This window comes from Nilaparvata lugens, chromosome X (assembly GCF_014356525.2).
Source record: "Nilaparvata lugens isolate BPH chromosome X, ASM1435652v1, whole genome shotgun sequence".
Lineage (NCBI taxonomy): Eukaryota > Metazoa > Arthropoda > Insecta > Hemiptera > Delphacidae > Nilaparvata > Nilaparvata lugens.
In genome coordinates, this window is record NC_052518.1 from 88,169,736 (window position 1) to 88,191,171 (window position 21,436).

A 21,436-nucleotide genomic window follows, 5' to 3' on the forward strand; every position below is an offset into this window, starting at 1 on the left:
GAATGAAAACGACTTTATATCGTCAAAATAATCATCTTCCTCAACAAAAAAATATCCGATAACTTATTAAAAAAATTCCAGATTCCAGTTTCGGTTGATATGCCATCATCAATCTCTAGTAAACTGTAAGCATTGAACACACTAATTTATTAAATCAATTCGAGATACCAGTTTCGGTTGATATGCCATTAACAATCTATAGTAAACTGTAAGCTTAAACATTGAGCAGCTGGATATAAAGTGTGGGTGAAGTGCCACGATTGTTGGATAGCTGTTGACTCTCGATTGATTGAGAGAGCACTGTCATTGGCTGAGACTAGATACGTTCAAGTCTCGACCTTCACAACAACACAGAAAGTCATCTCAGACTATTGGATGATTGCATATTTTATCATTGGAATAAAACGTTTTCAGATTTTTGTAAGATCAATAATATCGATGGGTAGAACAAAAGTTGAAAATATTCTCAGAGATACCCTCTTCGAACGGAATTCTCTGTTCACATATACTTTGTGACTATGTTCTATTATATTCTTCTATCAGCATCAGTATCTTTATTTATCCCTTCAAACAATCCCAAATCATGAAAAACATTTCGGGAGAAAGCAGCAGATTGCTTTTCTTATTTCCAAAACTTTTCTCCATTTTTTAATTGAATAGACAAGTTCACTGAATATTCCATCATTTAATAGAATCATTCATTCCATGAATAGAATCATTCATTCCATGAATAGCTTAATTTCAACAATGAATGCATAATTCTTGTTGAATCCAGTTAGTCCAGCAAAAAAGGAAGTGTAGGCTTTACGATTTGACCGTGGGAGGGGGTTTTATGTACTCCAAAGTAATGAAAAGTATTTTTATTTACTTAACATTTATTTGTGATCATTTATCAGTTGTACAAAAACGTCACAATTTAAAACCTCACAAACGCTTCTGCATCCCTGAATGATATTTTGTTTAAAATAGAAATCAATTTGAGACCTCACACTCAATGTACTATATAGCACACTACTTGTACAGTGTAAAACTCATTTGTGTTTCACAAAAGCCGAGTTGGTGCAGATGTGATCAGACTGCTTTTATCCAAATGAATGAAACCAGTCACGTGATTGGCTCGAATTCCATTCATTCAGCTAAAAGCTGTCTGTAGTGTAGCCATGTTGCTATGTCACTTCTATAGGAATTTCAGCTCTTTCTTTCTTTCAAATGTTACGACATGTTTTAGCGAAATTGACTGAATGGTGAAATTGGTCACCAACTCATAAGAATTCTAAATAGCTTCCTATCATTTTTTAATGGACACTAGTGAGAATAGTGTAGAAAGGGTTTTAACATTTTTAGCTATTTCAACTACTGTATTATCTATTTGGATCTAATAATGCCCAAATTGTAGCGTGGTTAGTATAGTCACATAAAACAGAAAGCACGATGTCCCGTATTTCAGTATTGTTCCTCTCATTTATTGGCATGAATCTCAATCGTATACAATATATCGTGGTTAACCTAGTCACATACTAGATTAACATAGAAATCGCAATGCCACTTATTGGAAGTATACAGAATATAGTTGATCGACAGTATATACAGTGATACAGTATGCCTCTATAACATATAATACAACCTGGCATTCTCTCGTTTCCTTCTATCGGCCACTAAATAAACTATTCACAACTATTGACTCCCATAATTGCTATCCATGGCGGGATCAACTATTTAGCTATTCAATAACTGTGGTTATTGTATTGAGTTGGTATTCAGTTACGTAGCAATTAGTTGAACTCTCTACGCTCTCTGATTTATTTTGGCTGCATAGAATGTAATTATAAACAGATTGGAGGTCAGTTCCAATAGTTGAGACTGGATCAATAAGTACTGAAGGTTTATTGAAGTGTGTCTTAGCTCAATGATATTGAAATAGTCTAGAGCTAGAGTATTGCAACTCAACGATTCGCAATCAAGTTACCAGTTCCAGGTACTAATAGTAGTATCATGTAGTACTACAGTATTTCTGAATTATAACAAGAACATTTGGTTTCTACTATATATTCAGTAAAACATCAATTTGTTGTCACCGATCAACTTCTATACAGTATGCTGTTCTTGGGTCTCAGTCTCTTCAAACTTATTGAAATATTTGGACAATTCTCAATCGAAAAAGCGTAACTTTGATTCAGGGAGGTTTCTCGAAAATAATAAATATACCAATTCATTTAGTGAACGGAGGTTTGGAACCTTAAACTAGGTGTCGTCCGATGAGCGATGAGGGAAAAAGTAGTCCAGTGAGCGATCCATTGTTCAGAATAACAATAAGGATAGGCAGACGATATGGATGGGAGGACTTGGGTGTCATTAATCATCAGGGACAGTGACGGAGGAAGGCCACAAGCGTATGTGTATACTCGCAATACGATATTCATGATGATGATGATTGAATCTGTACCTACCACCTCCAATAAAAAGGTATAATTTGTTGAAGAATATTGTTATCCAATGAACAATACATATTCACAAACTGTTGAAAAAATCGATTTGGGTATTATTACTACCAAAATCATTCGATTTGGGTATTATCAATTTATCAAAATCTAAAAAATCTCAGGATTTTTTTCTAATTATTAATTTTCGGGATATAAGCGCCTAAAGTTTAAATGTAGATTTTGAGCTCTGTTGATGGAATCTGTTATGTGAATAAAATATGGGAGCAATTTTGCTTTTATATACTAACTGTAACTATTGTAGATTGGCATAAACTTAAAATGGGTAAAACCTATCTGGATGGGGGCATGGACCGGTCAAGAAAGAACAATACCACTCCTTCAACGCCGGTGGAATGGGAAACAATAACTGTCAACCCATGCCAATGCTCAACCAATATTCAACAATAGATCTCTTAATGCCCCCATCCAGATAGGTTTAGCAGCATAATATATATTTTCAAAACCTACTCCAAAATCCACCACTCTGGTCTGCAACTTACAACTACTCAACATAATATGTATCGTTTGAAAAATATCAATTAGCACAAGGAAATCAGTTCTTTGATACCGGTAATATTAGAATAGGCTCAAAATTGTGTTCCATAATAATGGAATTCAACTATTTTTCGAAATTTAATAGGAATGACTTGAAAATTCTGTTTTGAAACAATATGTACATCACTGATAACCTGATACGAGTTATAAAATCGTTATATACTAAAATCATTTATTGCGTGAAGCACACCATTTAATTGCAGGGTTTGGTTTTTACTACACGACGAACATAATATCCTTTGATTCGCAATTCAATTGTACATCAATAAAAACTGGTATATGCCTTCACGGTTTAAATCTTTGTCGCATCTTGATAAGCTCTGCAGGGACTCCATGTTACACCGAAAGCTACAAACTATAGAATACTTTGATGGACCTGTACAGAACACGGAAATAGGAATCCCGCAGTAAAAGTCTAAGTGTGGAATAACGTCACTAAACTTAACAGGATGGGGGCATACTCTTCATTGCACAAGGCTCGAAAATGTGCTAAATCTACCTGCCAAAGGGTCTCGCAGTTGTATTGTTCTAGCTTGAACGTCCCATTCAGATAGGTCCCCCATTGAGATAGGTTTTACCCCTTAAAATTTGTAATAACTTGTAGATGTAGAATGCTACAGATGTGAAGTTGATCTTAAATCTTCTTGATATCTGTGAGTACTTTATACTTATCTATTAGCAGCAGTGTTACTCATTCACTTGAAGAAATGCAGATGATTGATAGAACTTGTTGGAATTGTAAATTTTTATACATAAGTATATTATACAGAGTGTTTACCAACTGCGTACCAATACCCTAGGGCATTGTAAAAAACATATCTAAATATCATATTTAAATTGTCCGCAAGTCTTCAGTTACTCACACAGCGGCCATTTTGCTTTTTTCACTTATTATTTTTTTCTAAATAATGGTTGAACATACGAAATTGAAACTTCCCACAATCATTTATAACAACTAAACAAAGCTACAAAAAAAAACTATAATCATTTTTCAAATTCATAAAACAAAATGGCGGCTATTTAAAATTTTGTTTCTTAAATAACTCAAAAACCGTTGGTTTTACAATAAAATTACGAGAATAACTTTTTTTAGTAAATTTAATTGCCTATTGGTTGGTAAGGTTGCCAGAGTTGTTAAGATTGGACCAATATTAACTGAGATATGGCAGCCTTAGTGATAGGTGACCACTGAAAGTTAGTTGCAGTGCAAACCAAGGCATGCTGATAGAGTCGCCTCAATGATACAACAATCTCTATTTGCATTGCAATTCAATAGTAAGCAATTTTAGGTAATTTCAAACAATAAAATAACGTTAAATAACCCTCTAAATGTGGGTCACCAAACCACTAAAGCTGCCATATCTCAGTTACTATTGGTCTAATCTTAACAACTCTGGTACCAACCAATAGGCAATTAAATTTACTGAAAGTTATTATTGTAATTTTATTGTAAAACCAACGGTTTCTGAGTTATTTAAGAAACAAAATTTTAAATGGCCGCCATTTTGTTCTATGAATTTGAAAAATTATCATAATTTTTTTGTAGCGTTGACTAGTTGTTATGAATGCTTGTGCAAAGTTTCAGTTTCGTATGTTTAATTATTATTTAGAAAAAAAATAAATGAAAAAAGCAAATTGGCCACTGTGTGAGTAACTGAAGACTTGCGGACAATTTAAATATGATATATAGATATGTTTTTTAGTCAGGAACAGAGTATTGGTCGGAAGTTGGTAAACACTCTGTATATGGGCTATAATGAAGATGAATTTGAACTGTTGATGATTAATGACATCAAAGTCCTCCCATTCATAGCGTCTGCCTATCCTTATTGTTATTCTGAGCAACGGATCGCTCAGTGGACTGCTAACCCCTAAAATCGCTCATCGAAAATCGCTCTCTGACGTAACCGATTTCAAGGACAGAGTTGAAATCTAGGATCGAGGAGGATCCTACGTTTTGATTCTGGTTCTCTTTTGTTGTTTGAACATGACAGGCATTGATTTTGAATTACTGTATTAGGCCTCAAATCATTCAACATGATTTGATTGATTTGGCAATAGGCGAGAAAGTTGAAACAATAAATTCAAGTACTCCAGCAGATAAAGAAAGGGAGAGCTAGTTTATAGTTTATCAGATATTTGTCTCCACAAATTAGTAGGATTGTAAATTCTATGGTGTACTGTAAATTGAAATTCACAATCGAAAATCAAACACAATAACTATACATAATAAAAACTTGTCTATACTGTAGGCCCACTCTTTTACAAATAGGCCTACGATTCATTCAAAGTGCCAATCTCAAATATTCAATATTCTGACAGCAACCAGGTAGGCCAAATCCAGCTACAAAAATGAAGATCAATATTCAATTGTAATTTGGAATGTTTCATGGCATTTCAATCAATATTACAAACTGATAAAATTTAATGCACATGATATCTATCGTATTATTGTAGGCTGTTAATGAAGATGGAAAAACACAATTCGTTTGTTATGAGACATGTTACGTTATTACTGTACAAATAATATATGAAAAATATAATTATGATATAAATAATAGATGTCTACATTAGTTTAATTTGGATTGATTAATAAGGTAGTTTTACTTGATTCGAAATAAACAAAAACATAACCTAAAAAAGTGTAGACCAGATAACTTGAGCCTATAGCAAACAACCGGTTTTTAATTTTCTCCGGTTTGTTCGGAAGTCGATAACAACTAAATTTTTATCCTTCCTGTCTACAGTCAGGCAAAAAGCACATAACAATTTATCTGATAGATTTTCAAATGGGGTAATAAATCGTAATCAATAACCTGAAAAATTTACATACGGTAGCCTACCTTATAGCAATCAACTTGGTTTTAATTTTCTTCGGTTCTTTCGGAAATCGATAGAAACTGAATCCATCCTTTCTACTGTAATGTTTAGGCCTATAGTCATACAAAAAGCACATAACACACTGATACTATTTCATATAGGCTTATAAATTGTTAAAATTTGAAATTAATTAATTTGCTGACTGTGACGTCACACATCAACTTTTTTACAAATAGTTCCACAAGTCCCCGCGAGATCGCGACAGGTGTCTATTGACTCCACACCAAGGTCTAATATTCTCTTTAAATTAAAAAAAATAATTAAAATTAACAAGAAAATCCTTGAAATTTGAAGTTTTTTATGAGATCAATTGTTTAAATACATAATAAGTCCAAATTCGATTGCAGTAATCAATAAACTAGTGCAAGTTGCCTCAACTCTCGCATGAGTTTTGTGTGAACAGCAGCCTACCCTAACCAAGTAAATTTTGATGGTTATCCAAAATGGGTGACTGCAAGAGCCGAATCATCTGATGGTGTCAGCTGATTACTATAACTATAGCATGATGGATTGGATGAGTACAAGCTAAACAGCGATCTCTGAGACTCTGAGTCCAGATTCGAGAGTACTGTCTAGATTGAACTCTTCCAAGCCATCATGCTGTGTTATAGCAATCAGCTGAACCCATCATCTTGTTCGGCTCTCGCAGTCACCCATTTTGCGTTATATTAAATCTTATATTATATACGCAATTATTTGCGTTATATTATATACGCAATTATTTGCGTTATATTATATACGCAATTATTTGCGTTATACGCAATTATTTGCGTTATATTAATATACGCAATTATTTGCGTTATACCCTTATTCCAACCGTTATACCAGTTATCCTAGATTAAAATTTGTATTCAACGCAATTATTTGCGTTATACCCTTATCCTACCCGTTATAGGCCTACCAGTTATCCCAAAGTTACCATTTACCATTTGATCACACTAAACAAGGAGTGAGAAAATGAGTGAGACTTTTTACATGAACTTTTTTCATGAATAATGTTTGATTAGCAATGGTATTGCTATCCTTGTCTATCATCCAACAAAGCGGATGGCGGATGGCGCTATATCTATAGGAAATTTTGTTTGTGGATTTCCTATGTAAAATAGGTTAAATAAAACTGGATGAATGATGACAAATTTTGAACTGAGAAAATATTAAATAAACTGATACAATTAATAAACAAACTAATGCAAGTTGAAACAGGTTGTTAATCACAGGTGGCAAATATCAGATGATTCGCCACATTACCCCCCCCCCCACGGGCAGACGATTTGGCCACCCGAAATTTTGAAGCTCACTTTTTTCCTGGAACAGGGTGGGAAGGCGTCGTCTTGAAGGATGACTCAGGTTATGGAGGCTGTCACAGACTTGTCTAAAAGCTTGTGAATAAACGGTCAAGGTTTCCTGTAGATGCATCACAGAGCACAGTAAGTGGTGATCCAGGAATGGGTACACGTTCCAATGATAGAGAAAAATTCTCTGGTGTTATCTGATTACTATAACTATAGCATGATGGATTGGATGAGTACAAGCTAAACAGCGATCTCTGAGACTCTGAGTCCAGATTCGAGAGTACTGTCTAGATTGAACTCTTCCAAGCCATCATGCTGTGTTATAGCAATCAGCTGAACCCATCATCTTGTTCGGCTCTCGCAGTCACCCATTTTGCGTTATATTAAATCTTATATTATATACGCAATTATTTGCGTTATATTATATACGCAATTATTTGCGTTATATTATATACGCAATTATTTGCGTTATACGCAATTATTTGCGTTATATTAATATACGCAATTATTTGCGTTATACCCTTATTCCAACCGTTATACCAGTTATCCTAGATTAAAATTTGTATTCAACGCAATTATTTGCGTTATACCCTTATCCTACCCGTTATAGGCCTACCAGTTATCCCAAAGTTACCATTTACCATTTGATCACACTAAACAAGGAGTGAGAAAATGAGTGAGACTTTTTACATGAACTTTTTTCATGAATAATGTTTGATTAGCAATGGTATTGCTATCCTTGTCTATCATCCAACAAAGCGGATGGCGGATGGCGCTATATCTATAGGAAATTTTGTTTGTGGATTTCCTATGTAAAATAGGTTAAATAAAACTGGATGAATGATGACAAATTTTGAACTGAGAAAATATTAAATAAACTGATACAATTAATAAACAAACTAATGCAAGTTGAAACAGGTTGTTAATCACAGGTGGCAAATATCAGATGATTCGCCACATTACCCCCCCCCCCCCACGGGCAGACGATTTGGCCACCCGAAATTTTGAAGCTCACTTTTTTCCTGGAACAGGGTGGGAAGGCGTCGTCTTGAAGGATGACTCAGGTTATGGAGGCTGTCACAGACTTGTCTAAAAGCTTGTGAATAAACGGTCAAGGTTTCCTGTAGATGCATCACAGAGCACAGTAAGTGGTGATCCAGGAATGGGTACACGTTCCAATGATAGAGAAGAATTCTCTGGTGTTATCTTATGAAGTTGGGTACCTTTAACATATTGTATATCCGTCGAAAACTCAGAGATGAATGATAATTGGTTGATTTGAATTGGTGGAAGTTGATTGGTTGATTGTTGATTGGTTGAGTTTGTGGAGTTGATTGGTTTGGAAGCATAGAGTAGAGGCTTGTGGTCTGTGTTAATAGTGAAGGGATGTCCTTCTAAGCGGTGGCGAAAATGCTGCACCGCTACATAAACAGCAAGTAGCTTGCGATAGTATACTGGCCAGCAACTTTCTTTCAAAGATATTTTTTTGAAAAGAAAGCAAGAGGTTCCATAGTATACTGGCCAGCAACTTTCTTTCAAATATATATTTTTTTGAAAATAAAGCAAGATGTTGCCATACGCCTTCAACCAGTTGTAAGCATTCTCCAACTAAGTGGTTAGAAGCATCAGTAAATAAACCAAGAGTGTTTTATCCTTGAATGTTTACTTATCTTTCCCATTCCTGAAATACTGTCATTTATCCATGCTTCATCAATATATATTTCTCTCTGTCCAGATGTTTAGCGGTATTCAAAAAGTGTTCTCTTTTTATTATGTTCACTACCTGATTCATTCTTCAGAAATGTAATTTCATTTTTGTAGAAATTAAAACTTGCTATCCACCTTAAAAAAATGTTCAAAAACAAAGTTGAAAGTGTTCACTGCAAAATTTCATGAATATTTGGAAACTTTTTATGGGTTAACAAAGTTTTAAAAATTATTTTTAGAGTTTTAAAATCTCGGCAAAAGTTAGCCAATAGATGCTGTAATTGTGAATTGTAAACTGTTCACGTCGAGCAGAAATGTGTTCTTCATCCATCGTAGAAGATAGCGTATCTATAGTGAGGTCCATGTTATAATGGCAGTGGATAAAGATAGAAGAATAGCGATGCCGATTCTCTGCATTAATTAATTATATTTCTACACTGTCAAAAACATAATTGGCATCGTTGTGGACCTAGAAAAGGATAGTACCACCGGCTTTGTCGAATGATAGACAAGGATAGAAAAGCCAAAGTTGATCAAATACTGTCATTACAACGTGGTTCTCACTATAGGTAACGTAACGTATCTAGGTAACTTTACTCACGAAAAATTATGTAGAAATGCTTGCTGTCCATCACGTCGGGGTTACCAATGTAGGAAATTTGGTTTGTGGATTTCCTATGATAAAATAGGTTGAATAAAACTGGATGAATGATTAGACGTTTTAATGTAGAGATGACAAATTTTGAACTGAGAAAATATAAAATAGACTGATACAATTAATAAACAAACTAATGCAAATTGAAACAGGTTGTTAATCACAGGTGGCAAATATCAGATAATTCGCCACATATCTTTCTCGCTTTGCTCTGTTGCCAGATCGTCTTTTAACAATGTAGAATTAATAAACAAAATATTTCATCGTAATTATAAAAATTCTTATGAAATTATTGAAAAATATAATTTCTTGCTTAATAAAATATATATTATTATTTTAAACGAGAATGAACAGTTAATATTACATGTTCTTCTATCTTTCTCCAAATTAGATGACTAATGAGATGGTGGGTGAAACAAAATGTTATTAGAAAACTGAACAAATCATTTATGACTTGCAGGTAACCCGTGCTCCGAATGGGTCTAATTGGAAACTTGACCTACTGAAATCTAGAAGAATTTAATATATATATATATATATATATATATATATATATATATATATATATATATAAACAGGATACACACGACACGGATAGATTAAAAACACATTTAAACAAGAATTTCCGGGAGCTGGGCCCCCTTTGTCAATCAAACAGGAAGTGAAGTGGTGCAGATTTGAACATTCTAACGGTCGTGACCACAGAGACGCGGTAGAGATGTTGTGTAGATCATAGAGCACAGACGAACGGATGCGCACTGATTGAAGGAGCATTATGGGATTAGTTGGTGGGCCATGATGGCTTATTCCAAGCGGGAGATTTCAAATTTGAGTGGGTTATGGATAAGGAAAGGTGTAGATTATGAATTGATAGAAAAGAGGAGATTTAAAATTAGAAATCCGGAATGAAGTAGAATAAAATTAGAAAATGGAATTAAATTTATTTTTATTTCAATTTTTATTGAAAATTTATTATATATTTGAAAGCAGTGAAATATAAACAGGATACACACGACACGGATAGATTAAAAACACTTAAAAACTTACATTTAAACGAGAATTTTCGGGAGCTGGGCCCCCTTTGTCAATCAAACAGGAAGTGAAGTGGTGCAGATTTGAACATTCTAACGGTCGTGACAATAGAGACGCGGTAGAGATGTTGTGTAGACAATAGAGCACAGACGAACAGAGGCGCACTTATTGGATGAGCATTATATGGGATTAGTTGGTGGGCCATGATGGGTTACAAGCGGGAGATTTCAAATTTGAATTCTAAATTAGAATTCGAATTCTAATTTTAAATCTCCTCTTTTCTATCAATTCATAATCTACACCTTTCCTTATCCATAACCCACTCAAATTTGAAATCTCACGCTTGTAACCCATCATGGCCCACCAACTAATCCCATATAATGCTCCTTCAATAAGTGCGCCTCTGTTCGTCTGTGCTCTATGGTCTACACAACATCTCTACCGCGTCTCTATGGTCAAGACCGTTAGAATGTTCAAATCTGCACCACTTCACTTCCTGTTTGATTGACAAAGGGGGCCCAGCTCCCAAAAATTGTCGTTTAAATGTAAGTTTTTAAGTGTTTTCGTGTGTATCCTGTTTATATTTATATTATAAAACTTTGAAGTGTTTTCTGTTAAGTGTGTGATATATATATATATATATATATATATATATATATATATATATATATATATATATATATAATATATATATATATATATTAGATTAGATTATAGATGATAGATAGGCTTTCTATCATCTACCCTTACTTAAACTAGATTCATTTTCATAATCATGTTTGCCATGAACCCTCGCATAAACGTTCAATTTGGTCATCATTCTCAGCAATTTTGATTGTTTAATGCATCTGTCAATTATTGTCTGTTACCAGAGACGAATAATGCAATTAACGGTATCTTTTCTCTATGTTATTTCATTATTCTAATCTCTGAAGATTTCAAACAGTCCTGTACAGATCAACCTACTGCCGTGCGAGTGTAGACAAGAGAGATGAATCCTCCCTACCTTTCAATTTCCAAACGTTACTTTATTTGTCTCGAATCAATACCTATAATGTTTGTTGTCATAATAGATTGAGTTTCAACCTATTGTTTCAAAGTGGTTGTTTTTGTGTTGTTGTTGCTGCTGTTGTGTAAATGAAAACTGACCAATTCATATAACTTTTTAATAGTGTGTTAATTTTATCTTAATTACTGATTCCTATGTGATTTAATCCAAGTTCTTCTTGCATCCATGAAACCAAGGCTGTTGGTTTCTGAGTAGTTGTAAAGGTGATATTGTGGTAGTTATCAATACTGAATAAAAAGGACAATATCTAGTATTTTTATTCAATTCAATTCAATAGGTTCTTGCTTGTTCCGACTCACAAAAGCATAAAAGAACAATGATTTCGGTCAATCTCATGCTGTTTGTGAATTCTTCTGAAAGTTGATTTTTTTATCTATTCAATCATTCAGAATTATACAACTTACAGAAAAGTAACACACACTAACTTACGCCCAAAACGGTTCCAATTCCAATTTTCACAACAGTCCAAATGTAGCTTTGTTGATTAATCCCTTGGGCGAGGTACGAGCGCTGCCTAGCTGCCTAGTCGAATTCAGTTGAGTGTTTTCATGCTTCACATCAAATTAATACTCATGAAATTTGTTTAATCACTTACTGTTGGTAATGCCTGTTGTTTTTACCTGGATTTTTTTGTATTATCAATTAATAAAATTTATTTTATTTTATTAATTTAGATTATGCCTGTTGTTTTTACCTGGATTGTATATATTATCAATTAATAAAATTTATTTTATTTAATTAATTTAGATTATTTAATAATCTTTGTTGATTTTTTTGTTTCCTGGTATAGACTACGAGTACTATTCCTAGGTTCCAAATTCAAATCCAGTGTTTCTTGCTTTGAATCCAATTAAAAATGAACTCATAATGTAATTTTTATTGTACCTCCATGGTTACAAATCTTCAAATCTGTTTTCAATTTCTTCTTGATTGTTTCCCAATTTTTGGTATTTCTGTATACTATTACTTGTTTTTCTTGTCTCAACTGATTGATCATGATCAAGCCCATATAATGATTAGGCTACTGTATAATAATTATTTCACATAAATAATGAAAGCTATATAAATAGAACTACGGACTTCTGGTACTGCAAATATTGACCGAAGAAAAAAGCAGAAGGAAATTTGAATAATTAAACTATCCAAAAACTAATTAATTCCTCCATCCATACACCCTAATCCAACACATTTCGAGCATCTTTTGAAATGAAATGTAAATAGTAATAAACATATCACTAAATAAATGACCAGTTTTTTCAATGTATTTCTTTATTCATTCAAAAACGTGTTGTTTTAAGTTTCATTAGTTTACCAATCATTTCTTGAAAAACTAAAACTTCAATCAGCCGCCATTTTGGATACAAGTATCACAGAACATTTTTATTGATGCCATCTTTCTTGTTTTAAAAATTATTTTCCACACAATTGGTGTAAACATTTAAAATATTTGAGTTACAACCCCTAAGTCACCCCCTTATGATGGGTTGAAGTATTCGACTGATAACTTATCCTGAAAGTTACAGTATTATATCTGCAACAGTCTAACTGAAGGGTTTCAATACATATGACTCACTCTGTATAATTATTTTGCTTGGTCTCTCACTGTTTTAGATTGACATCTATTGGTTTAGAAGGATGTTTAGGTGCGTTTTAGATGGAAAAATGTGTGTTTAATGAGGTGTTTTGTTTGCATTTGACAGCCATGAGGCGCGAGTGATGGGAGACGAGGTAGGCGGACCTGGGAGCCCGGAAAAGCCGGCACCCGGCACCACCACCTTAAAGGTGCACCTTCCCAATGGCGGCTTCAACGTCGTCAGAATCGCAGAAGCATCTGATATCAAGGTACAACCAACTTGTTTACACCATATTCGGCTGCTGCTCCCTAATTCCTAAATTATTATCGTCTCAATCATCTAGTCGATTGGCATAAATAATCCAAACCAACTAGAAAAGTAATCCACTATACAAAATACTTCCTCATTTATAAACGAATTCTTGCCAAGATTTCATTATAAAACTATATATATTCGAATGCTGTTCCCCAATTCCTGAATGATTATTTACGTCTTAATAATCTTTATTGATTGATTGATTCTTTATCTAAATGATTGTCATACATAATTCAAAACAGCTAAAAAATCAACCCACTATACATAAACTCCGTAATTTATTAACGTATTCTTGCCAACATTCCATTACAAAATTATACATATTCGAATGCTGTTCCCCAATTCTTTGATAGTTATTTACGTGTTAATCATCTAAATGATTGACATACATAATTCAAACCAATTAGAAAATCAATTCAGTATAAATAAATTGCATCATCTATGAAAGAATGCTTGCCAAGATTGCATTATAAAATTATACATATTCGAATGCTGTTTCTAATTCCTACAAATTATTTTCACCTTAATCATCTAAATGATTGTAATGCATAATTCAAACCAACTAGAAAAGCAATTCAGTATGAATAAATTAATAACGTCATTTATGAAAGAATTCTTGCCAAGATTCCTCTATAAAATTATTATTATTATTAGGCTATTATTTATTATGTTCGAATGCAGTTCCCCAATTCCTACAAATTAGTTTTGTCTTGATCATCTAAATTCTAAATGATTGTCATAATCCAAATCAGCTATAAAATCAATTCAGTATAAATAAATAGCGTCATTCATGAACTGATTCTTTCCAAGATTACATTATAAAAATGTTATCTGACTTAGGGCTGTTTAAACGGAATCAGCCTAACCTGTATTAAATCACAGAGAAGGGCGAAGGAATGATAAAATACAAAATATTGATACCAGTATTTAGTCAGCCTGTTGTTAGGATAGGAAAATATCAAACTATAAGCTTGTATTTTCTCATGCAACAGGGCCCAGCTGATTCAATTCAGTTTAAGCTTTTACTGTGCAAATGCCACTTGAAGTTAATCATCTAAACGATTTTCATTCATATTTCAAATGGACTAGGAGAGTAATATATAAAATAATTTCCGTATTTTATTATAATCCGTGATTATTTTCTTAATAATTCAAACGTTTTGCATACATAGTTCATACCAACAAAAAAAAAAGAAAAGTTATTCCAAGTTCAATTATAACAAATGTTTTAATGTTAATCTTAACTATTGTTTTTCATAACGCAAATGAACTAGAAGATCAAATCACACATCGATTTTTGGACGTTTGATTTTTTTCCGTCCTAATGAATTCTACCTGATCAAACGGAACTTGACAAATATCATCTGTTTAATTTAATAGAATTTATAAGGACGGTAAAAAATCGTAAAATCATTAGCTGTAGGGTATATCAATAATTATTGAAATGTATCTTGTAATTAATCATAAATCAAGTATTTTTTCAAAAGTGATTTAATGGATATTTTGCTTTCCAAATTACTGATTATTAGTGAATCTGAAGGCCTTCTAATCAAAGAACCTCATTTTGAATTCTAAAATTACAGTATAATTTTCACTTCCTGGCCATTATCTACGATAAACAACTATTACCTAAAAAAACTTGATAATTACGTTTTTCCAGTGGTATTTCTAATATCAAGTGTACATTCACTCGCATTTCACTGGCATCCACGGAAACGGCCAGGATAGTACGTATATTAAGTAACAGTTGTTAAGGTTGTTCATCAATAACAGTCTCCGTTGTCATTATACCTTGCAGCGGTTTCTATGATGTAAGCAGTATTGCAACATTGCCAAAATTCTTTTCGAATCATAATCATAACTATTACAACTTTCTAGCAATATTCGAGTTTCATTCAATTTTGTGAAGGACACAAAATTGGTTCTATCCGTTGTATCTATTATTATTGATTCATTCAACTCTAGCCTACAATTTTAATCAAAGATCATGAATGAAGTTTTTATTGAATTGTCTTTCAATTAGCTTGAATGAGCTATCAGTGAATTAGTCTCCTCGACAATTTAATAAGTATACAAACTGGCTCGTTCATCAATGAATAGTTTATTTCTTATATACAGTATTATAAGACCAATTTGACAAGTTACAAATCAAATGGGAATATTCCCAGACAATGATGTTATGAAATGAAATTGATTAAAATTAAAAAAATTAAATTTCTTGTTTCTTTTTAATCACTTCTCAGCCAGTGCATCAAATCTTATAGAAACCTTATTTCTGTATTTTACAGCTGATATTTCACATTGAATAATGTTTTACTGTGACATGCTCAAAACAGAATGCAACCATACATGGTGTATGGTTGCTATTTCCCAGTATTTTCAATTTTTTAACCCCTCGTTAAGGCAAATGTATTCCAATGTATCATTATGTTTTATTCCGTGTTCTGATGTTTGATGTGTTATTTCAATTGGAAATAGAAACTTTGAACCACTTAACTAAATTCTCATTTTATTACAATTTAAAACAACAATCATGGATGAAATTATAGTTTTAATTAATTGTCTTTGCTGTTTAACCTTACTTGAACATCATTACTTACCCACTTCAACATAATAATAATCATTGCAGCATTATCAGGATGATAAACTTGGTCGTTCACGATCATAAGCAATTGTGGCTCAATATATAATTTGCAATTACTCAACATCAACTTTGTCAACAGAATTGCGTTGAATGTGATAACTTTACTGTAGAAACAGCAATTTTAACATCAATTCACTTTATTTTACAAGTGCAAGTTCTTATAAAACAATGGGCATGTGGGTGTGATTGAATCGCGTAATCCAACTTCAATCTACAGAGAACAATTGAAGTAGGTCATGTGAATAATTCAACAATCAAGAATGAATTTAATTAGAGTATGAGTTGATTGAAATTGAATCATGTTGTCATATGTTTGAATCCACATTGTGTTAGCATTATTTCCAGAATCGATATTTTAGGTATATAATAATGAATCGTGAATATTAAATTTATTGCCAAATACGAGAAATATTTTTACAAATAAAAATAAATACAATAGTTTTTGGCGTGACTGGAAAAAGAAGACTTGAGCTCTAAAAATAAGAAATAATTTTTTTAATCTAATAACAACAGTACAAATGAAACAACTCTGTTGATGGATGATAATCTTTGGATGTTGAAGTTTTATCTGTAAATTTATTAGTATTAGGCTATAATAATAGTATGAATAATTAGTAGGCTAATGTTTAATGAGTTTTATTAAAATACACTTACTGATAGGTGGAAGAAAATCTTCTTGTTTCTTGCCAAACTTTTATGTTAAATCTCTAATCTTTGTTTTAAATTGTTTATGTTCTCTTTCGCCTTCTCTATGCAATATTTTGAAGGAAATTCTTGTGAGAGTGCCTTGAGAAGTTATATTTTATTCAGGAAATTGACGTACACAATCGTTTTATTACCATAAGCATGTTTCCCACATGTTCAATTAATTATAATCAGAGGGATTAAATATATTATATATTATATATATATATATATATATATATATATATATTATATATTATATATATATATATCATTGGAAGCATACTTTGGTGTCGATAACTGTAACCATAGTAAAAATCAAAAAAATCAAATCAAACAACTTTTTATTCACAAAACATAATACAAATTCATGAAATTCATTAACACATTTAACAGTGAATACTCTCCACAAAGACTTGAGTCTGTGAGTGGAGAGTGAGTTCTTTCAAGATGATTGACATTATGTTCTCATGTTTTGTACATATAATTAAACCTATTTCAATTGAATCAACTAACATTCATCAGCAAATCGAGAATATGAATTGCACACAATGAAATTCCATACTGGTAATAAGTATATATATATATAGACAAATATATAAATAGTAGCTCAAAGGCTATACTTAATCATTATAAATGGCAAATTCACTAAGTTCTGAATAAGAAGGCGGATTGAATCAGTTGATCTGCAGCATCCCTGCCAATTTCTAATAACCATCTACTCAAATGTTGCTTGTAGGTGTTAATACTGTAATTTTCAGACTGTTTTAAATGATTGGGAACGTTTCTATATAATATATGACATATGTATTTACTATTATTTTTAAAGCAGTTATGTAGGAGTCGGGGATGAGCAATACCAAAGTTAATTAGATTTCTTGTATTATGAGTATGAGCTAAATTATTGAAAATGAAGTGTTTGTTGTAGTATATGTAATTCATTAAAACACGTATGTAAAGCTGTCTAATATTAAAAACTTGAAACTCTTGGTAAACAAGATAAGATGGGTAGCGATTGTCTCGCCTGAGACATGTCTTGATGACTGCTCGCTGTGCCACCGCCACCGGCTCCAAGGCAAACGAGGAGGCTCCACCCCAAGCTATGACACCATACATAAGAACTGACTGGATGTATGCGTAGTATGCCACCCGCAGTTGATGTAAAGGGAGGACCTCTCTTAGCTGTCTGAAGGCATATATCATTTTGCGCACTCGCTGCTTCAGTGAAATAGCTTGTGGAGCCCAGCTTAATTTGTGGTCAATCAGAATGCCAAGGTACCTGTACTGCTCCACTCGCTGCAATACCCCACAGTCACACGTAGTGGACTGATAGTCATCACATGAGTGGAGCCTGAGGATCTCCTGAACTGGGCTACTGTTTGATTTGAAATAAATAGGCAAATACTTAGTTTTGTCAACATTCAGAGTAAGTTTGTTCTGATCGAGCCACTTCCTGACACCAAAGAGATCCTTGGTAGCCTTACTGAAAGCATCCTCCCAGGTAGTCCCAAATGATACAACTGCAGTGTCGTCTGCAAAGAGAAATATCTTGCTATCTAGGGGAACTTTACTGAGGTTATTGATGTAGACCAGAAAAAGCAAAGGGCCTAGTGTGCTTCCCTGAATCACACCGTAATCTACATTATACATATCACTGGAAATATTATTAATACAGGTGGTCTGTTTCCGTTCATGTAGATAGCTTTGAAACCATTGCAGTGTCACACCTCTGATCCCACAGCATTCCAATTTCTGCAATAGTTTTGGTCGGTACACAGCATCGAATGCCTTGGCAATATCAAGGAAGGTAATAAGTACATTATTACCTTCGTCCACCTTTTGCACTATTTCGCCGGTGATATCGAACAGAGCATTTGATGTATTCTTGTTTAATCTGAAGCCATACTGATTGGAAACTAACAAATTATTTGATTCTAAATAAGACTGTAATTGAATTTTAACAATTTTTTCAAGAATTTTGGAAAATACACTTAACATGGAAATGGGCCGAAAATTATTGATTGAAGATGTAGAGCCGGATTTAAAAATGGGAATGACCTTGGCAATTTTGAATGCATTTGGGAATTTGCCTGTTCGGATACTTTCATTAATAATGTGTTCATTTATAATGGGTATCACTTCATACTGTCAGCATTGTTTGAATGGGATGCATTGATATTTTATTATAGGGAATGCTGACAGTTTGAAGTGAATTTCTCTATATCTAGAGTGTCATTCTTTTAAATGGAAATTGAAATTTTCGAGTTACAGGAGATTTCACTATATCACTAGGATATTTCACTATATCTAGAGTGTCATTCTTCTAAATGAAAATTGAAATTTTTGAGTTACAGGAGATAATTCAACTAGTCACAAGTCGTTTAGCATCCAGTCCTCGTGAATTCCAAAGATGTTATGCTATGCGACTATCTCACTCGTCAGGCCAAGTTCATTGGCTACAACAGGACAACACTATGTTTCAGGCAAGTCAACCATTTCAACAATTTTCTTGTTAGATACTTCTAAACTTACATCAAGTATTAAACTTGTTTCTTCACAAATATCTAAGAAACACATGTCAAAAATTGGTATTAGAGATTTGAATGTATAAGGGGGTGTATGTATGGCGCTATTGAGGTCCAAGTTATAATGGCAGTGAAGAAAGATAGGAGAAAGACGTTGCCGATCCACTGTCATGTCATCTATAGACAGTTCCTGATACAGGTTTATTGATGTAATATTAACGGTTCATTATCGTTTGAAATATTGTCAATTATATAATATATAAAGCAAGCATAATATTATTATATTTTATTAAGCAAGAAGTTATATTTTTCAATAATTTCATAATCAATTTTCATAATTAAGATGGAATATTTTGTTAATAAATTATCAATTCTACATCGTTAAAAGACAGAGCAAAGTGAGAAAGAGATAGCGCTATCCGCTTTGTTAAATGATAGACAAGAGAGCAATATCATTGCTAATCAAACACTGTCATTATAACGTGGACCTCACTATAGAATCGATGTTAGGAAGTAAAACAAGGGAGCAAAATACATAGAAATATTAAAAATAACAACTGGAATATGAGTTTCAAATAAAAATTTGGATTTGCTTAGCAAGATCCAATGCTAGGATGAATAACAAAAGAGCAATACACATAAATTCACTAAAAATAACAATAACCCTACTAGTACTAATAAAAATATGGGTGAGCTATAGATTGCAGCTGGTTCTAATGAAATAAGTGAATGACCGGGTTCATTCATCCGCTCAACTCACAATAAGCTGTGAAATTAAGGGTCATTAACTGCACTTGAACAACCTTCTAACCCTCTCAAAAACAAGTCATAAAAACTTTGAACGGTTTCAAGCAGTTAAAACAAATATAAATAAGTTATATGTATAACATATTAAATCCTTCAGTCAAAACATCCTGTGCAACCGATACTTTTGTGTATGGCTTTTAAAATCGTTTCCGCTATCATTTGACAATATTTTCCTCCAATTACCGCTATAGAAACTGAGACAGAAGTTTAGGTTTAGAATATCGGCTGGAATGGCTTCATATTTGAAATTACACTGTTGCCTTTTATAACTAAATTCTACTGATATTCAGAAATGATTGATTTGGCTTAATATTTGAAATTACACTGTTGCCTTTTATAACCAAATTCTACTGATATTGAGAAATGATTGATTTGTAGACGTACTTTAGAAATAAAATAAAATAATGCTACTGATATTGAGAAATGATTGATTTGTAGACGTACTTTAGAAATAAAATAAAATAATGCTACTGATATTGAGAAATGATTGATTTGTAGACGTACTTTGAAATAAAATAATGCAAAATGGAAAATAATACAAATGGTTATGATTATAATGATAATGATTCTGATTGAGAATGATTATACTGATATTGATTATAATGATTATATCATGATAATGATTGTAATTAAATCGTTCATCTTAAAGTAATTACAATTTATAACAAGTCATCGAAAATGTTATTACAGTAGAGTTATATTCCAATAGTTTGTGTATAGATTATATACAATATTGAATTATCTTTTCAATTCTCCTTCAGATAATGTGGTTTTTGATGTTCTCTGCTGGAAAATAACAGACCATCCTATGTAAATGTTACGATCTTACTCAGAAAAAAAGAGAGCATATAATTGTTGATTATCTCACGAAAGATGATTAGGGATACAAAGACAGATGAAAGTACCATCGCAACATCCCATCGCATAATTTAACAAAAAGCTTCTACCAGTCTAAATGAAATCTTGGTGAAAAAAGGTTTTGCCCCTAAGCATTTTTACAAGTATATTTGTTGATATTAAACATAGTTCTAATGGCTAATCTCCAGAAAGAATTTGATTGATTGAAAATCTCTTTGCTACTAAATATGTTGCTCTCAAGCAAACTTCTAATATCCAGAAAGAAGCTGATTCCATTTCGACGTGTTGTATTTTGACTTTCACAACACTTTCAAGAACTCAATAAGCAGTAAAAACATTCATGTAGTAGTGGAGGAGTT

The 21,436-nt window shown here is 32.7% G+C and overlaps 1 protein-coding gene across 1 annotated transcript in view; it reads left to right on the plus strand.

The window, feature by feature from the left end:
* Nucleotides 1–21,436, plus strand: part of LOC111044352 (focal adhesion kinase 1) — an 83,772-nt gene that overhangs the window by 19,027 nt on the left and 43,309 nt on the right. Inside the window, exons 3-4 of the mRNA XM_039442094.1 lie at nucleotides 13,371–13,512; nucleotides 19,242–19,374. Coding sequence (XP_039298028.1) covers nucleotides 13,371–13,512; nucleotides 19,242–19,374 — 275 coding nt within the window. The remainder of the gene's footprint in view (nucleotides 1–13,370; nucleotides 13,513–19,241; nucleotides 19,375–21,436) is intronic.